Genomic DNA, 21,125 nt, shown 5'->3' on the forward strand with positions numbered 1-21,125 from the left:
CATGATATAATAATAAACTATGTCATAGAAATGTTCTGCTTTACGTATATGCATATATAGAGTATGTAAAAAATTTTGACATTAAAATTGCTTTAAGATTTTTGGAACATCTTGTTTGTCTGTATCTATATGTGAATAGATCTAAGTATCCATATATATATATATATATATATATATATATATATATATATATATATATATATATATACTTAGTACATGTGCATATATACATGTATGAATGTGTATGTATAGATACATATAATGTATGTACAAGTGTGTACCTAAATGCATGTATACATGCATGCATATATTTATATATGCTTTAAAGTGTTTAGCTTTAAAAGCTTTAAGTGTTTAAAACTACACAAAGACTTTTAGAACATTTTGTATATTCATATGCATAAAGTAGAATAATTCCATGACAGTTCACTATTATATTAGATTTGCAAATGACACAAAACTAGGAATAACAACTAACAGAACAAATGATAAAACTAATACCCCAAAAGATCTAGGCAGATCAAAGCAATGAAGTGAATGCAAGGAGATGAAATTTAGTAAGGATAAATATAAAATGGCATGATACTTAAAAAATCATCTGCTTCTGAGTCATGGTGAGGCAGCATTTTGTCTGGAAATGGTCTAGAGTTTTTAGCAAATTTAATACAGGTAAACAGTGTGATATATCAGCCAAAAATGAACTGATGGGATCTTGGCTATAGTTGTGGTAGTGTTTAGTAGCCATGATTTTCATTCAGTCTTTTAAGACTTGCCCTGTGAACCATAGCATGCCAATGCTGCTCCTGAGATTTTCTTGGCAGATGATACTGGAACAGTTTGCCACTACCATCTCCAGAGGATTAAGGAAAACCAGAAGTTAAATTATTTGCTCAGAGTCACACAGCTAGTAAGTATCTGAAGGCAAATTTGAGCTTAGATTTTCCTGACTCTGGATTCAGTGCTTTATTCACTGAACCAGTTAGTTTCCTCATGTCCTGATAGCTGTCTGCAAATATTTGAATGCCTATCACATATAAGAGGGATGAGATTTATTCTGTTCGGCTCCAGAGGGCAGAAACCAGAAATTACAGAGAGAAATTTAGGCTTGATGTCAAGAAAACTTCTTGAACATTAAAGTTACTCAAAAGTAAAATCTCAGGAGGCTCCCCCTCATCAGCAGTTTTCAGGCTGAGGTGGATGACCATTGACAAATCTACTTTAGCATGGATTCCTTTTAGGAATGAGTTGTTCATATATAGTTCTGTGGCTTTTATATATCATGGACCCCTTTGGCAGTCTAGTGAAGCTTATGAATCCCTTCTGAGAATTATGTTTTGTTTTTTTTTGCTTTTTAAATGGAAAAAATAAAAGTGTTACAAAAGAAACCAATTATAATGGAAAATAAAGATGTAATTTTCCCATCAAAGTTCAAAGAACCTATGAAAATTATCTGTGGACCCTCTTAGAATAAATAAATCTGAGGTTTGGAACCCCTGGACTAGATAGTCACTGAGCTTCTTTTTAATTCTTAAAATTCTATAATATTAGTGACTTGGTTCCTTCTTTCTGAAGATAGGCAAAAGCAGTAGGGGAACAAATCGGAAGTCCACATTACTTCTAAGTCAGGTCTTTGGCAAAGAAATCAATCTATAAAATACAGGAAGGGACCATAGGTGAAAAATGCCAAGCAAGTATCAGAATAGAAACATTCAACAATTTGTCAAGCAAATAGATGAAATGACGCAGGAATTCATCAAGACTAGATTAGGTTCTGAGGAGCCTGCAAAGCAAGTCTTTACTCACCAAAGGTGATTAGTTAATAAGCACCAACAAATGCTGAAATTTGTGGAATTAGTTGGAGTGTTGGAATGTGGGCCATATTTTGCCTCTGAAAATATAATGGTTTTATTAATAAAATCCTAACATAATTAAAATTAGCTTCTGCCTTGTATTTCTTATGACATTACTATTGTCACATTATGTGTTAAAAAGTCAAGAAGCTTATTGTCTACTCTTAAGCACTTTGCCTGTAATTATGGCTTGCTGCCATTGGGTCAATGCTGCTGCTTTGGCTATGGTCTTGCATCTCAAAGAGCCAGCTTTCAAATAATAGCATGATTAGTTGGCAAAGAAATTGACCTATTTCCTTATACAATTATTACTTTAAAAATTCTACTTTGTAAAAAGTACTACATTTACAAATTAGTTTGTACAACATCAGAAATTATGTATATGTGTGTACCTATACCTAATTATGTATACATATATATGTGTGTATGTATACATATCTATTCATATATATATATATGTATATATACATATACATATATATATATATAAGAAAAGAAAGGAGAAGAAAGGAGAGGGGAAAAAGAAAGGGAAAGGGGGGAGAGAGACAAAGAAAGGGAGACAGAGGGGAGCAGAGAGAGTAGAAGAAAGGGGAGGGGGAGAGAGAAGAGGAAAAGAGAGGAAGAGAAGAAGAGAGAAGGGAAAAGGGAGGAGAAAGAAAGGGGAGGGGGAGAGAGAGGGGGAAAAGAGAGGAAGAGAAGAAGAGAGAAGGGAAAAGGGAGGAGAAAGAAAGAGGAGAAACAGGGAGAGAGAGGGGAGGAAAAAGAGGAGAACAGAGAGGAGGAGGGAGGATAGAGTTAGGAGAGAAAAGGGAAAAGGAGGGAGAGAGGGAGAAAAGAGAAGTAGGAGAGACGGGGTAGAGAGAGAGAAAGAGGGGATAGTGAGAGGGGAAAAGAAAGATGGTAAAGAGGGGGCAAAGAGAATAAAGAGTACTGGACCTAAGTTGAGATCTAGCCTCAAACATTTACTAGCTGTAAAACCTTAAATCTCTGTTTTTTTAATCTCTTTGCCTCAATTTCCTTATCTGTAAAATGGGAATAATAATAGTATCTATCTCCCAGAGTTGTGAGGATCAGATGACACAATATGTATAAAGTGCTTACTTATCACAGTTCTGGGCACATAGTAGATGCTATAGAAATGCCAATTTCATTTCTTACACACACACACACACACACACACACACACACACACACACACACACACACATACTCACACACACACACATATACATGTGCGCACACACGTGTATTTGCAAATTTTGTCACTAATGTTTAACTATTTTGATTTCTCTTCTAACCCTAATTTTATCTACACATCTATAAAAATCCCTTTTTGTAATCTCTCATTTCTTTTAACTGAAGTTTAAAACACACACACACACACACACACACACACACACACACACACACCCCAAATTAAGGAAATTGTTGTTGCTGATTTGCAACTCCTTAGCACATCTTGTTTTTGGAGTTTTCCTAGGAAAGATATTAAGAGTGGCTTGACATTTTCTTTTTCAGTAGATTAAAGCAAATAGAGCTACAATGACTTTTCCAGGGTCACACAGCTAGTGAGAATCTGAGCTCAGATTTGAAATTAGGTCTTCCTGACTCCAAGCCCAGTACTCTGTCCATGGAGTCATCTATCTGTCTCCTTCCTCTCCAGAATAGAGAGAGACTAATCCTCTGAAATAGCTTTCTGCTTTCTTGGAATTTATATGTGATGGTTCCCCTCTTCAGGTGGTTATTTCTTCTGATTTGATCACCTTTGCAATTTTTTTATCTTGGTTTGTGAGATTAAAAAAAAACACCTCATTTTAAAGTTATTACATCAGAGATGGAAGAGTGAAAGGGACCTTAGTGTCCATCTAACCCAATATTTTCATTTTGCAGAGCAAATAACTGAATTAAGTGAATTATGATCAACACACATACCATGAGGTAGGGAGTGTAAGCTCTGATTGCTGAAGAAAACTGGATTCAGAAATGTTAAGACACTGAAATCTCTTTATTTTCCACTTAATGTTTTTTTTTTTAATCATGACAGTTATAGATAGTAGGCCTTTGTGTTCTTCATGAACTCTTTGGTTAATACTAACCATATACAATGATCCCTTTTTGATTCAGTTGCATAAATTGAAATAGTCAATGTAACCACAGCAGAAAATCCTAAGGAAGAATTATGGAAAATTTTGCAGTTGAAGAAATCCCCAAAAATCAGCTTTTGTTGATATAGTGGGGTCTTCTCTATCAATATAGAAATAACTACTATACCTTATGCTCACTTACCTGGATATATAGTTCTAAGAACACTAGGTTTTGGTGGTGTCCTACAATATATGTTATTTTCTGTGACTCTCAGGACTTTGCAGCTCTGACCTGTCGTAATTCAAACAATAGAAAACAGAAAGTTACTGGAGAGCTTTTAGAATGTAACTTTCACCAGCTCATCTAGAAACATTGTTTCACTGAAGGAGGATTGAGTATAATTTCTAAAGGTGCATAATTCAGAGGCAAAGTCAAGAATAAATGGAGAAATAATTTATCCAAATTATCTGAGATGAAATAGAAGTAGATTTCTGACATGGGAGACAACTTATTCTCTTTATTCTTCAGAATCAAAGTATCAGAGTATTTAAATAAGCTTCAAAATAAAGCAAGAGTTCTTATCTGATCTGATAATATTTTATACTTGTCTCATAAAGTGTATATTTCAATATGTATCATATTTGTATTTTTTGCCTCCCATTTCTATATTCTAAAGTCTTGAAGGTTTAGTATATACTCTTGGTACCTAGAACAGTTCATTACAGAAATGAGACATTTAATGTTTATTTTATATTGAAAAAAATGAATTAATTTATATATGCTCTCCAACAAATCATCCATATTTGTCTCCCTTTTTCTAAGCTTATTAAAATTGTTCTGAATTGAAATTTTCATAAATTCTAGGAAACAATATGCAATATATTTAATTCTTATTTAGAATTATGTTTTACAAAGATTTCATTTTTGAAAGAAAATAAATGAAAGAAAATTTTTTTTAATTTAAAAAATGAAAGAATCTTTGTAAGAAAATAAATGTGATCCTAAACATGCTTGACCAAGGAAAAGCTAAGTCACAAATTTTTTAGAGAGATCTTTGGTAAAAAAAAAAAAAAATGATGAATTTAACCTGAATTCCTCCCTGGGAGAAACTAATTCAGTCTCTATCTCTCTGTGTGTATCTCTCTCTGCCTCTCCCTTCCTCCTTTTTTCTTGAGGAGAGATCCTTTTCTCCCTCCCTTCCTTCTTCTCTCCACTCCCTCCACCCCCCCTCTTTTCTAGAGGCAAAATAAAAGATCCAGGCAAAAATATATATGGTCCTAAAAGAAAACAAATTCTTTAATGATTTTGACATAAGCTTAACTATGCTAATTGTAAGAGCTTCTGTTTTCAAAAGACAATTCATTATCTTCTAAATCAAATAGTTCCCTCACAATAATGTTTGGAATGAGATTATTTTTCACATAATATTCCCCCCCCCTTTGCTGCCTCCCCTTAGAACAATAGATCTTTTAAAAATAAGCAATAAAATACTACGTGCTTGAATCAAGGTAAAATTTTTTCATTATTAACAAAGTTGGAATCTCTTGGTTCAAAACCAGTCTTTCTTTTAAAAGATGTTGGGGCCCTGAAAATGTACAAGAAGATCCAGGATAGAACTCATTATAGAAAATGAAATAGTATCTACAATCTTTATATGAAACAGCATCAGCATATAAAGACTTCAGGGGCTTTATGATTATTTTAGGATGTCACTTAGTTTATTAATTTTTCCTGAATTCTGACATCATAAGAATACTAACTGAGTACTTAAGTTATCTACCTGTCATTCTTCATCCTTTCCATATGATAAGCCTATTTTCTTCTTCAATCATGCATATGCCTGATGATTTCTTTTACTTCTGTTCTTTTCCCAGTTCCTCATTGTTATATGTTACAACCTGCTCACATGCATGCTTTCTTGCTTTTCTTGCTTTCTATGTAATGGTTGTTTTCATTTTTTGAGAGGTTAAGGTATTCCATGTGTGAAAGCTATCAAAAACCTACTATACTTTCCCAAAAATTTTTTTAGTGACAGACACAGAACATTGAGCTAACTAGACCACTCTGCCAACTACATGATATTTGGAGTGCATTTATAGGTATTTTTGAGAAATATTAATTTTCTCTATTACTTTTTCAAAAAGAAAACTATAATTCTCTGTGATGCACATGAAATTTTGTTTAGCAACAGTAAAGGAAAATCCCCAAAATACCTCCAATAATAACACGGACTGGGGAGTCAGTCTGGTCAAAGAAATTTCCAGTTATGGTCAATAAGGTGCCTCCTTGAATGCTCCCTTTTGATGGTGAAATCTTAGTGACCTCTATGGTGGAAAAAAAAAAGTTAATTGAAAGGCATTTAGACTAAAGAATACATTCTTGCAATAAATCCAATGATTCCTAAGAACTCCTTTGCCCCATTGGATCTAAAAAAGCTCTCTTAGAATGTAAAACCTTTCTGGTTTGGGTAGCATAACATGTGACTGTAGTCATTAGGGAGGCTGAGGTTAGTGTTTCTCTTGAGCTCAGGAATTCTTAGCTATAGTAAGCTAAATCCATTAGGTGTTTAGGCAACTACAAACATCAATATGGTGAGTTTCAGGACAGTGGGGTTAGGAGGAAGAAGCAAATAAAGTTGCCTAAGAAGGGAACAAACCAGTCTACATTGGAAATAAAGTACAGCAAACTCTTGTAACAATCAATGATGGACAAGATCCATGTGTAAGTACTACCATTAAAAGTCTGGGCAGAAAAGAAAAGGAAGAGGAGCAAGAGGAACAGTCATATAGTAGGTACTTAATACATATTACCTGGCTGATTGACAAGAATTAAGCAAGGAATTCTCTTTTTCTACTTGAAGTTAGAGAATGAATTTGAGTTTTCTGATGTGGGTGGGATTAATTAAACAGTACAGAATACTGATCATCTTTTCCCACAGGAGCAACAATAAGTTTCCTGCAAGCAGGTTTCATATTACTTCACGCACTAAAGTTTTGGTTGTTTTGTTTTGTATTTTTATAAATATCACTGATTTTTATTTTCCTTGATTTTGTCACAATACTATATTAACTTAAAAGGAAAAAACTACATACCTGCATATGTCTGAAACATTGCAATTTTATTAAGAGAAGAGACAAAATATGTTGATAACTGTGGGAAACTCCTATAAAAGAAAGTGAAAATTCCTTGAAAATTTGCCTTCATTTGAGGGGGAAGACTTTTACTTGAACAGGTAACAAATAATAATAACTGAGTTAATTTTATTACTTAGAAAAATACTAGAATGAATAACTTTTTTTAGCACCTGGAAAAACTGTAGCTTTTGCTCCTTCCTGAGTCTTTTTAACTGATTCATAAAGTATTCCAGTCCATTTCTTTTCTCTTCAAGTCTCCCATACCTATTTTCCCTTATTATTAGGACCTTGTCTCATATTTTATTGAGAACACTGTGGCCACTTGCCATTTTTCTTCTCTATATCTTAAAACTTGGCTTCATTTCTCCAATCTGAAGATGAGGTGGTTGTTTTTCTTGCCAAGATTATCATCTTCAGACATACCCTTCATTTCTTCCCTCCCCTTATTTTTCAGCAAATTTCCCTGACAATCATCTCTCTCTCAAATCTTTTTGTGAGTTGTTTTTCAATTGTGTCTGATTTTTCATGATCCTATTTGGGATTTTCTTGGCAAAGATCTGGGGTTTTTGCCATTTGCGTCTTCAGATTATTTCACAAATGAAAAAAACTAAGGTCAACAGAAGTAGCATGCCCAGTATCACACAGCTAGTAGGATTCTGAAGCCAGATTTAAATTCATGAAGATGAGTCTTCTTAACAACAGGCCAGTCCTGGTCTGAATATAAGATGCCAGGTGATATTTGAGAAGAGCAGGGTATATGAAACTATAACTCTTTGCCAGAAGCCATATTCTATTTCAATGTAGTAGATGTTGTCATATTTGAAGTTGGGAAGAGTCGTCTTTCTGAGTTTAAATCCAACTTAAACACTTACTAGTTGTGACTTTGGGTAAGTCATTTAACTTTGTTAGCTTCAGTTTCCTAATTTGTAAAATAAGGTATAGAAGGAAATGGAAAATCACTCCAATATCTTTGCCAAGAAAATCCAAAATATGGTCATGAAGAGTTGGATATGACTGAAAAACAATTATTTATATACTTGTTATATGTTATGGACTTCCAGATCACCCTCTTTCCTTCCAAACTGGTTCAGTACTAGGTTTACAATCTTTTTCTCTACCTCAGTTCCTATTCTTTATGATACTTTTGTCCCTCAGTTGCTTAAACTCAAAAATTCCCATGACCTCTATTTCCAGACTACTATAATCATACAAAACACTTTAGGTACATATTCTTACTCAGTGGCACCAGGTGCTGGAGTTCTTGGCTATTATAGTAAGTGAACATGGGAACTCTATCCACCTATATGTTCATATGTAATGAGATCACCAGTGCCATGATGTTTAATTCTGTGTCTGAAAAGCAAATTGAGTTCTACAAACAGATATATTCTAAGAGCTTATAATAAATTTGAGTTCTTGAATATCTTAGAATAGCATGCAACTGGAAACTAGTCTTAATTTTTTAAAAATCAAAATGACTAAACAAGTCATCTGTTGACATTTTGTGATTGATAATTTAGAGGAATGGCTAATGATTTTCTATAAAATTTCATAGCTCTAAAACAAATTTAGAATTTTTGACCATTTAAAAATAGCTAAAACTAATATTGACTTTACTTAAAGTTATTGAGTGCATTGAACATATTAGGTACCTAATAAAAATAGATACATAGAACCAGATTCAAAATTAAACTATAAGAATCACAAAATGTTACATTGTACCCAATATCTAGATGAACCAAATTTTTTTTAACAGTGTAGATACTCAGACAATTTATAAAAGTAAATGCTGTGCCCATGTTTTATATTAAATTATTACAATTTAATATTAAATGTACAAATATAAATTAAATTTATATTTATATTAAATAAGTATGTTTTATTATATTAATATAAAATTAAATTTTGTATTAAAAACCTCTAAAGTTTTTTTGGAGTGGGGCATGTCCTTCATTTTTGTAAATCATTATATAAATATAAATCATTACTAAGTTTGCATTTCACAGATAAAATTTATTATGAAAGTTGTATTATAATGAAATAACTTACCTCCCATAATCACTATCTAAGATGAAGCTGATATTGTGATGACCTGTCAATTAAAATGAAATACTTAACCAAACTCTCCACCACTATTTCATCTTTTTTGATAGAAGAAAAATAACTATGTTCATCATCAAATTGATGAAAAGATAATAAGGAAAATAAGTAAATCAGAAAACAAAACTATTTAATGAAAGGAGAAAATAAAGCTAGAAATGCATAAAATAAAAATATGTGAAATAAAAAGAATAAAAATGAGGAATAATTAAAACAAAAGTCCTTTTTTTTTTTTAAAAGGGCTAACAGACAAATAGTCAAAATGGAACAGAAAATACAATGGAATAAGAAAAGAATGGACAAAATATGGAAATATAATCATAACAATAAAAGATGTAAATAAAACATTATATGCAGATTGAACTGAAAAGTTGTGAAAAGATACCAAAGAAGGGAGAAGGGGTAATAATGAAGTCAAAGACTATATGTATGTGTGTGTGTGTGTACATATATCATTTCCACAATTATCCTCCATCCTTTTTATCTTCCTTCTATATCTATATATTTCCCCATTGCCTACAAACTTATACTACATATATATGTGTATATATATATATATATATATATATATGTATATATATATATATATACACATATATATGTATATATTCAGTTAGAAGAAAATTAAAGATTCAGATTGAGACAATGCAAATATTTGGAGTCATTTAAAATAAATGATAAAAAATAACTTAATACTTACCAATATAGGTTCCAGTTATTTTACAAATCATGGTGCCCATGTCACTATTTTCATGGTCTAGTTTTATACCATACCTAATAAAATTCATGGAAATAAATATTAAAATAAGTATCATCTCCTAAAATGGGTCATTAATTTTAAACTATATAAAAGTTTATCCCAGGTCAAATTATATTAAAAACAAATTTTATGTAACTTCAAAATATGCCCTGGTCCTACTTGAAGGCTTACATATTCAAATAGTATTTAATATAATGAAATTCTTAAAGCATAATGAATTAACATAAATATCTCCAAAAGTTAACACTAAAGAAATTAATTTAAATGTATATACACAGCTCTCGGAAGAATTTATTTTTAAAATGGTATTTTTACATACATGTTTAATTTTTAAAACAATATTTCTCATATTGTTTATGTGAAAAATCTAATTCATTTTTGAAAAATATTTCATAGTATTATCCACATAAATAACATTATAATTTTAAAATAAAATTTTTACATATATGTAATATAAAACATTTTTCTAAAAGTAGAACAATTCTCTACATGGTATCAAATGTGCTAATTTCCTAGATAATGCTTCATTTTTATTGATATCAGATTTGTCTACATAATCTACATACATCTACTTCCATAAAACTTCCACTCATTTATTTACAAATACTATATATAAAGTATTAAGAGAGTTGTGTGAAATATTAAAAATTACTTTCTTAATTGAAACATTTTCTACTTTAAGATTCATTAAAGTTATTATTCTTTTCTTTCTAAAAGTCATTTTATATTACTTACAAATTATCTGATTGAGGTATGAGAAGTTCACAGGGCATTCCACCAACATAAACCCTAAACATTTTTTTAATTGAGAAAAAGGACAAGTTTAATCTGATAAATTATGCCAATTGACAGTTCTCCTTGCATCCACAACCCCACCTTTGTAAGCCTTCACTAATTTTCGGCATTTTCTTCCCTAATGTTTTCAGTTTCATCTTATCTCACTTAGTGAAGAAGCCACTCACCTATGTTGATTGAGTCCACTATAAATTCGTTATATAATCCCTATAAGGTCCATAAAGCTGCAAGACAAACCGTTTGTCCATCCCCAATTAATACCCTACTGCACTCTTTGCAGAGACTGTTCAAAACTCTCAATTTTTCTATACCAGTTTTCTTCTTTTCCTTTCAGCAAAGAACCATGCCCCCATACCTTTCAAAGAAAATCAAGAATATTTACTACAAGTTCCCTCATCTTCTTTCTGCCTTTTAAATCTCAAAATGTTAAAAAGAAAGAATGAATAAAATAACTCCTTTCTTTAATCCTTTTCTCCAATCTGATGAAGAGTGGTCCTTCTCACCAAATTGAACTTATCTACATATACTTTAGATTCCAATTTCTCTCAAGTCTTCTGGTGGATTATTCCCACCTCCATCCTTTCTATCTGCACCCTCTATCTACATTTTCCCTATTGCCTACAAATTTATGTAAATCTCCTTCACTCTTAAAAACAAAACCAACCATAATTCACCATATTATCTTCTCTGACTATTATCCTATATCTCTTTTTCTTTTCCCAGTCAAGCTCCTAAGTAGATACTCTATTTTAATTGCTCTAGCTGTTTCCACATTCTATTCTTTCATTTCTCAAAACCTTTGTCATGGCTTCTAATTTCACTATTCAACTAAAACTATTCTCTCAGGAGTTACTAACAATCTCTTAATAAGCAAAACTGGCCTTTTATAACCTTCCTTCTTAACCTATCTGCAGCATTTGACTTTGTGATTTTTAGCATTTTCATACTGAACATTTAGCATGTTCACATTGAACCATTAATGACCACTCTTAGAGTTTGATCCTTCAACTAGCTTTGAATCTGATTGTCAAATATCTCTCCATAGTCTCCACAAGAATAATATGAGAAATTTTATTAGGAGATATGCTAAAACTCTAGACAAATTTTATTCCCAGCATTTCCCTCATCAGAATTTAGTAATTTTTTTTCAAGGAAATTATGTTGGGTATGATTTGTTGTTGATGAAGCCATCTGGCTTCATGTAGCCATTGTTTCCATATCTATGTTATTTGCTAGTTAATATTCGTATTTATTCTCTATTCATCTCCATGACTTGCCTCATCATAAATTTCTCTTCTATTCTCACATCTGTTTTTAAATGAATCTAGATCTAAACTCCTATATAAAAATTAATGAGTTATGTCTTGCTCTTAACTACGTAGAGATAAATTTAAAATAAACAAACAAGTATAAAGATAACTTCCTTGTTATCAATGAAAAACTTTTTCCTCTGTGTCTCTCCTATTGTAAAAGTCAATGAAATTCCTCATTTTCTCCACAATTTCTATAATGATCTTTAAGATACTTATCTATGATAGCATGATTCACTACTATTATTAGTTTCCAATTACTACTGTCTGATATGTGTGGTAACTATAGGGGGCAACAAAAAATATTTCCACAAAAAAATGAAAATAACAAATAACAATGCAGCAAGAACAAAAGCAAGACAAACATTCTCCCAATTCACGATGGAAACATGACAGTTCAAAAAAAATTAGTACCAAATCTATAATATTCAATTTTCTTGAAAACAAAGGCTTTTTTAAAGCCCCTATAAACTCTTAAATAGCTAATGCTATTATGTTATACCTTGTATGTTATACATACCATATAATATATGATAATGTAATATATATGATGTTATCATCAATGATACATATAATAATATATTAAAATGATTCTTAGATGCAACATAATATAGTGAATTAAGAATCATACAATTTGGGGTCTATTTCTAACACTAATACTAACTAGCTACATGACACTGCAATAGTCATCCTGCTTCTCTGGGTATAGTTTCCACATCTGTAAAACGTGTAGGCTTAAATAATTTCTGAGTTCTCTCTTCCAGCTCTCAAATGTAATTATACTAATTCCATTATTGCTATGATACTGATTTGGTTCCAAGTTACTCTGATTAATTTCATTTTTATTTTCTCCAGTAGAAACAGATGGAGCTGATGCAGATGGAAAATGAGGACAACTGGCCAGAGGCCCCAAGTCAATTGCATTTATCTCACAATCTCAATATTTTCATTTCTGCAATACTGCTGGGATTCATGGTCATGTTAACTATAGAAACATTTTAATACCAGAGCAAGTTAGAACCACAAGATATAGCAGCAATTTTTCATTCAGTATCTTCACTTTGTGGACATATTTAGTAATGTCATACACATTATTGACAGAATCTTACATCTTGTTATTAGTTAAATGGATGTTGCTAGATAAAATGAGTACCTCAAAATCCTAACATTTTTTCCATTAGAGCTCAAAGCAATGTTACTTCCATAGACATCTGTGAAGATTCTGCCTTGAATTGTTATTATTGAGCCTAGAAATAGAAGGATGAGGTGGTATTGGTTAACTAAAATTATATGTCAAATATATATATATATATAATATAAAATATAATATCACAAAATTATAGATAAAATGAATTCATTTTAGCTGTTTTATAACTGACCTGGTAATCCAGTCAAAGGTGTGATGCTCCTTATTGTTGGAGTTCTAAAATTTTTGGTCTGTAAAGCAACAATAATACACATAAGGCACTTATCTCTGGCAGTCCCTAAGCATTACATATCCAATTATACATAAAACTAACTTCATCATAAAAATTGTCCAGATATTTTTATGTTAATTGATTATGCATATAAATTGAAATGTTGTGTTTAAGTAATTAAACTGATAATTCTAACTCTTTGAATGTATTTTCATGTCAATTATTATTTAAGACTACATGTGACTTGAATTTTAAAATTGAGTTCTCTACTTTGTGTTTCTATTCAGAGGCAGAGTTTCCCGGAAACCCAAGGCCTAAGAATATTCATAGCCTTACTCTGCCATTCTTATTCAACAGCTTCACCTCCTTTTAAGTTCATTTCATCCAATATGACACAATAGAAAAAGCACTATGGAGTGAGATCCACCTAGGTTTGAATCCCACTTTGTGCAGTGTGTGCACCTAATCTCAGTTTGCTTAGATGTAAAATAATAAGTATGGACTTAGATGGCCTCTTATGACCTTGATTATCACTATAGATCTAACCATCTCCCAATACTTGTTATTTGTTTATAAAATACTCCCCACTTATGTTAATATGTTAATGCTTCATTCTATATAGTATTCCATATAATAAATGCTAAACTGGCTTCCATTGGTCTTTCTGTACCCTCTGACTCTATTTTCTACTTCTTGATATTTTCTCCTCTTTTTATTATCATTTTTCCTTCTTCTAGTTTTCCTCCATTCTCTTTGACAGCTCCACAGTCTCCTTCCCTGATGCCTAATTTCTCTTGTTTTATCACTCCTTATTGATGGTAATCCCCTAAAACTCTCTCCTTGGTCTTCCTTCTTTCTTTTTCTATATTCCCTCAATGATCTTATCAATTTCAGTGGTTTAAATTTTCACATACAACTCCCAACTCCCAAAGCTATCCATCTAGCCTCAGTTTCTCCTCAGAGTCCCTGGCTCAAATTTCTGTATCTTCTGAGAGCTCTTTCTTGATGCTTTAATTTCAAAAGAAACTCAACATATTCCAGATTTACTGTATCTTCCCCCTCAAAATCTCACTCTCCTTCTAAATTTACTACCTCTGCTGATGCTTCAACTGTCCTTCCAGACACCCACACTAAATTTTGGAATCATCTCTGACTCATTTATATATACATAATCAATATGTCTCACATCTATGCTTTCCTTTTTACCTACCATTCCCATTGCTTCTGTTCAGCTCCTTTTTACCTCTTACTTAGCTTCCTAATTAGTCTTTCTGCTTCTAAGTTCTCTCATCTCTATTAATTTTTCATGTTGCTGCTAAAGTAATCTTTCTAATATACATATCTGATCATATCTTTCCACAATGCAAAAACCTTCAATACATTCTCATTGCCAAAAAGGGCACAATAAACAATGACAACAAACAAAACAACAAACTTCCTGATTCTGGCATTCAAAGCCAGCCAGAGTTTGCTTCAACTCGTCTTCCTTATCCTAATTTCTTACTATTTCTCTTGGTAGCTTGAAATTTCCAAATGGAATAATAATCATTTTCTGATCTTATACTGCCCTCTCCTGGTCCTTGGGTTTTCTACAGGCCATCCTCCTATGATTTAGAGCAGATTACCCATAGTCTCTCGATTGAAATTATTTTCTTCCTGATTCAAGGACTAGTTCAGATATCATTATAATCTTTTCCTGGTTACTTTTCCACTAAATATATCACACCTCACAATATAAAAACCCTTTCTGATTTACCTGGAAATAAAATCACTAAAATTTTGTCAATAAATTTTGAAAATACCCATCGATGTCTTTTTGTTTGATCAAATTTCTGTTTTTGTTTTTTGTTTTTTGTATTTTTTGTTTTTTTTTCCCCTAAGGCAGTGGTAGCAAAGTAGAAAAAGTATTGGCTCTGGAATCAGAAAGCCTGGTTCAAAGTCCATCTCTGACACTCATTACTTGTGTGAATTAAACAAGTCACTTGACCTCTCTAGGTCTCAGTTTCCTCATCAATAAAATAAGGGAGTTAGATTAGATGGTCTCAGGGATACTTTTCAAGTCTACAGCTAACATGCCATAATACAGCAAAGGAATTCCTCATGAGAAAATCCTGTCTACTAAGTTCAGGTCCTCAACTAATTCGCAAATTAGAGTCTTAAAGATTTGCCCAAAGCCCTAAGGCTAAAATAACTAACCAAGAGTTGCAGATATGGTACAGTGAGAGAGAGCACCTTTACCCAAATCATCTTGATTCAAAAGCATCTTGATTACAAAAATCTTAAATTTTAAAAGGAAACATAATACTATATTAATTACTGTTATGGAAAAATTATTATATTAGCAAAAGCTAGAAAAGAATTGGTAGTAGGGAAAAACACTTATGATTTTTTTTTTTTAATTTGCATCTCCTAGATAGGTCAGTATTATATAAAAGGGGCAGATTCTTAAAATATTCACTTAATTCCTTGTAATTATACCTTCAATTTAAGGATGTGATAGGACCAATACTTATTAAAGTCTTGCCACACGGACAAAGTTAATGTTCCCTAAAAGGATCTAAAGCTGTCTAAAAAGCTTGATTGGCCCAAGAGACCAACTATCCAGCCTTTATTATACTTTTTCAGACACTTGAGAGGGTAAAGAGTTTATCTTATAAGGAATCAGAGAACTTCAGACTTAAAGGAAATCTTACTGTTGTATAAGTTCACATCCCCTTCTTCATTTGGACATGAGTGGGACTATGGCTACCTGAAACATTGCTATACCTTTTATGAACAGCATTTGTGTTCATGTTAAGTAAATTTCTTTTTTATTAAACTTGTTTTTAAAGTATAGCTTTATTTGAACATATATGTAAAAGCAATGATTTAGAATGGGTAACTCAATAGGCACCTTTAATCTCTATATTAAATGTTATAAAGAAATTATGGTTCATATTTATTATATAGGTCTTTCCATCTTGCAAAGTACTTTCCTAATAAGAACACTATGTGAGCTAAGAAATAAAAAAATTATTATTCCCATTTTTCAAATAGGGAAACTAAGGCTAAGAAAAGTTAAATGCCTTGATAGTATCACACAAAGAATAGCATGTAATGGAATCAGGACTAGATCCCAGGTTTTCTGGTTCATTTTCAGTTCATCTGAGTATAGAAAATAAGAGTAAGAAAGAAGAGAAGGGAATAAGTATTTAAATAGCACTTACTATGTGTAATTGTACTTTATAAATATTATCTTATTTAGTGCTCACTGTAAGAGAAATACTATTATCCTCATTTTATAGTTCAGGAAACTGAGGCAAATTGAAGTGACTTGTCTAGGGTATTAGCTAATAAATGCCTGAGGTCACATTTTAACTCAGTTCTTCTAATTGCAGAATTGCAGAATTATCTACTGAGCCACATAGCTGCAATGATAAAAAAAAAATCTTCTATAATATCACTTTCCATGAAAATAAGATCTTCATTTGTTAATATTTTAAAAAGGATTTACTCATTATGTTTCCTACTAACTTTTTAAAAAAAGAGATGGGATATCTACATACCTGGAAACTACATGCCCAACTGTTGATATGGCCTCTACAGATATTATCATTTGTGATAGGAACTCCATCCACACTGACTTTAACTGAATAAGTATCTTCAGGCATTGCTCTAGAAAAATGAATTGAAATTACATATGGGATTTTAAATTTAATATATAATATTAATAAAATAATCCTGCCCAACCCTAAATATTTCCTAAAAATATCAATAAATATCCAATAATTTAAATAACATTTCAATGATAGACACAAGCCTCCAATCTTGTCTTAATTCTACAAGTTCAAATAGAGAAAAATCTCATACTATTATTTCCTTCATTTGTTATGTAATTGTATTAAATATCTCTTAAAAACTCAAAATGATAATATATTTCATATTAAAGTTAATATGCATAAAATGATATAGCAATTATGTTTCTATATCATTTACAAAACACTTTATGCAATGGGATAAATATGATTTCCTTCTATTCTATGAGATGCTGGGTCCCTTCCAAGGACCACATTGTCTCTGCCCCCAGATCTGAAAGATGTGGTACCTTCTTGGTATGATGCTAAAATTTTCTAGTCCTTATGATAGCAGTGAGAGTAAGGAAATATGTTTTTAAATGGCCATTAAACCAGGACAATTTAGTGGACTTCTGCTCTCGCTTTTTTATTTCTTTGTCTAGAATGCATCAAAAGGAGCTCTCTTTTTGAGAATTCGCACACATGCACACGTGTATTTGTGTGTGTGTATGTGTTAGGGAAGAGGGAGGATCAGAAGCCATCTTCCCTCTTTTTTAAACTCTTAAAGCAGCTGTTCATATAAGGCAGCTAGGTAAGTCTGAATCTGGATCTTGGACTTTTAGCAGATTCATACCTCTTCCTAGTCTCTATGAACCACAAACATGTAGGGATATAGATTATGTGCCTGAAGCACTGGAGGATCCCAAAAGATAGGAACCTCTGTCATAGTCCATGCTATCATGTATAAATTTTCAACTCTTGCTCTCTTAATCTCATGATCTAGAGTTATTGTCTTCCCAGAAAAAAGGTAAATAACTTTCCCAAAGGGATCCACATAATTAACCCAGACAGGATTCAGATCCAGGTTCACTGTTCCCCAGCTCCAACACACTTTTCACTAACCAATGTTTTAACCTCATCTCTTTCCTCTACCATCATCTTTCCCTACTGTAACAATCATTCTGAATGTAATTAACAAGAATTGTAATTTTGCTATCCTGAGACCTAACAATTATCCATCAGGGTTTCTTGACCTTTTTTGTGTGTTATGACCCTTTGACAGTCTGGTAAAGCCAATAACCCTTGCTCAAAACAGTATTTTTACATGCATAAAATAAGCACATGGGATAACAAAAGAAAACAATTAAAATACTTTATCAAAAATATTTTTAAAAATAAGGTCATGGGGCAGCTAGATGGTACAATGCATAAAGAACTGGCCCTGGAGTCCAGGGGGTCCTCCTGACCTGAGTTGAAATCCTGCCTCAGACACTTAATATTTCCTTGCTGTGTGACTCTGAGCAAGTCATTTAACCCCTATGCCTTGCCAAATAATAATAATAATAATAATAATAATAATAATAATAATAATAATGTAATAGATCTTAAGTTAAGAATTCCTATTCTGCATTTTCACAATATTTAAAAATAATCACAATGATATTACAACAATGATAATGTCAATTATATCACAGAAGTTTAGACTGACAAAAATGATAATGTATATGAGTTTTCTACGTTGATATTTTAAAAGAATTTAAATTTTTTTCTAAAGATACCTAGTGTAACAGGTTATATGAGTTGAATGACTAGCATCCTTTTCAACATCACAAGGAATTGACCGAGAAGCAGAAACAAAATGAACACTGTTCCCCAACAGCTCATTATCAACTCCATAATTAAACTGGTTTGCCTGAGCAAAGCCTGAAAGAGAAAGAAAACTGATTCATTAATACTATTGATTATTAATAACATATTTTCATGTATCTAACAAGTTTTCATTCAATACCGATTTAATTCAACAAAATATTTATTAAGGACTTAATATGTATAAGGATTTGTATTAGCTACTAGGAGTACAAAGATGTAAATGAACATAGTTATTAGTTCATTTTAAGTTGCTTACAATCTAGTGTGGAAGATTGGACTAAACATGTACACAAATAAGTGCAACTAATACCAAATAGAATGTGATATAGGAAAGAGAAATCCAGATGAAGAATTCTAAGAGGGAGAAATTTCTATTGGGGAGATACTTGGAGGAGGTGTTTCCTGAGTTAAGTCCTCAAGAATGTCAATAGGTAGTTAAGAAGATCTCCTTTGATTTTCACAACTCTGGCAGACAGTAAATATTTGAGGTTGGATTGGAACTCAGGCCCTCATTTCAGATCCAGTGTTCTAGTCATTGTGATATCTTATTGCTTATTTTAACTCACACAACAGAAGACTTAAAGCCAAACTTGAGATTCTAGGATGAGAAACACAGAAGAGCCATAGAGATAAACTTAAGATAACTCTAGCAAGAGTGTCAGAACCTCAGGTATGATGGGTATTCCAGCCATGTTAGGAATGGGGGAATAAAGGTGGGATGTTCAGCATTAATCCCACATATTTGAAATACCCAGTTCTGTTAACTCTCCCATCATTTATTGTTAAGGTTCCATCTCCTCCACATTAGGGTAGTTTGCCACTGTCCTTCCACCTCCACAGCTTATGAGGAATTCAAGGGCAATTGATTTCACAGAAAGCTCTTCACTCAGTTTGGTTCTGATTAGTTTACATCCACCCTTTTGGTCAGGAATTGAATAAGATATATTAGGAATTAGTAAGGAAAAGTATGGAATATAAGTATGGAACATGAACATTATAGAAGTTTTTAGAAAAAGAAGAAAAAGAAGCAAAAGAAGATGTTAGACAAGAGGAAGGGGCAAATCTGAAGCAGAGGTAGCCTGACACAAGAGAGGCTCAATTAAAAAAAAGAGGGGTTTGAAACTTTCTGAAAGGAGATTAGAAAGGAATGAATTCCAGCCATGGGAGTTGGCTTGTTCAAATGCAGGAAGGATAGAGTGTAAAGTTCAGGAAACAGCTAGTACATAGGGAAAATTCTGAGACAATGATAGGTCATATGAAGCACCCATTAGTTAGGACATTATGTTGCCCAAGGTGGGAGTTCCAGAGCTGCAAAGGTCAATTCCTTCCGGACCTGTTTTCTGGTCCAGAAGAGTCATGGCAAGGCAGATAGCAAAAAAATATTGATGGGTATAAACAAACAACAAGACCATCTACCTATAGTGTATCATATTAAGTACACAAGTCAAAGAAATATAATCTTCCAGAATTGGGGTTCAAGAGCTTCTTAATGAACCTACCCTAAAGAGGTTGCCACTATTTCAGAAGGTAGTGAGGAATACATTACCTTTACAGAACTGTCAACTTTTAGTTAGCACATGGAGAAAATATAAGAGGAAGAGTTTGGTTATGTAATAGTTTTTAAATCCCACCTCCACCCCCAAATAGGGAATCAATGACACACAGTGAATGGAACAAGCAGAAAAAAAAAAGAGGATTTGGGAAGGGCAAGGAAGAGCTAGAGAGAAATTAATACAAGAAGAGTTAGCTGGTAAAAAAAAAATTGGAAATTTGCTTAGATAATTAGTTCTAAAACTCTGGGAAAGAAATTGTTGTTTTTCCTCCTAGGCCCTCAAAGAGGACCTATGACATTAGGAGGGTGACATTTTGACTCATAAGTGAATAGGATTTAAATGAAGTAGAACTATGCAAAGAAATTAGCCTCACTCCTCCAGAGTCATGAGTTCATTGGTAATACATTGATCAGGACAACTGGAGATGGCCCAAATGCACTGGGGTATCTTTGGTCTTTTTAAGCAAAGGTCTTAACTCAAGTCTTAGTTTTTCTGAGACAATATCCATTTATTTAGTGGTTCAGTGATTTAAAGCTAAGTAAGAAATGAAGCAAAAAAAAGTTAAAAAAATCAATCTGAGAGATTTCTGGCCAAAAGAGAAATAATTGCTATTTATACTCACTCTGAGCCATCAAAATCCAAGAAAATGGTCAAATAAAGCTTGGGTAGGGACTTATTATTATCCAATTAATGAGAG

General features: G+C 32.3%; 1 protein-coding gene across 3 annotated transcripts in view; it reads right to left on the minus strand.

Annotated features, from left to right (window-relative positions):
- PKHD1L1 (PKHD1 like 1) overlaps positions 1-21,125 on the minus strand; it is a 168,776-nt gene that overhangs the window by 137,164 nt on the left and 10,487 nt on the right. For all 3 annotated transcript variants that reach the window (XM_074266929.1, XM_074266920.1, XM_074266936.1), the window contains exons 3-12: positions 18,785-18,929; positions 16,998-17,106; positions 13,414-13,471; positions 13,188-13,281; positions 10,665-10,718; positions 9,870-9,943; positions 9,119-9,161; positions 7,028-7,098; positions 6,149-6,259; positions 4,137-4,226 (exon numbers count right to left, since the gene is read on the minus strand). In XM_074266929.1, coding sequence (XP_074123030.1) covers positions 4,137-4,226; positions 6,149-6,259; positions 7,028-7,098; positions 9,119-9,161; positions 9,870-9,943; positions 10,665-10,718; positions 13,188-13,281; positions 13,414-13,471; positions 16,998-17,106; positions 18,785-18,929 — 849 coding nt within the window. The remainder of the gene's footprint in view (positions 1-4,136; positions 4,227-6,148; positions 6,260-7,027; positions 7,099-9,118; positions 9,162-9,869; positions 9,944-10,664; positions 10,719-13,187; positions 13,282-13,413; positions 13,472-16,997; positions 17,107-18,784; positions 18,930-21,125) is intronic.

This window comes from Sminthopsis crassicaudata, chromosome 1 (assembly GCF_048593235.1).
Source record: "Sminthopsis crassicaudata isolate SCR6 chromosome 1, ASM4859323v1, whole genome shotgun sequence".
Taxonomy (NCBI): domain Eukaryota; kingdom Metazoa; phylum Chordata; class Mammalia; order Dasyuromorphia; family Dasyuridae; genus Sminthopsis; species Sminthopsis crassicaudata.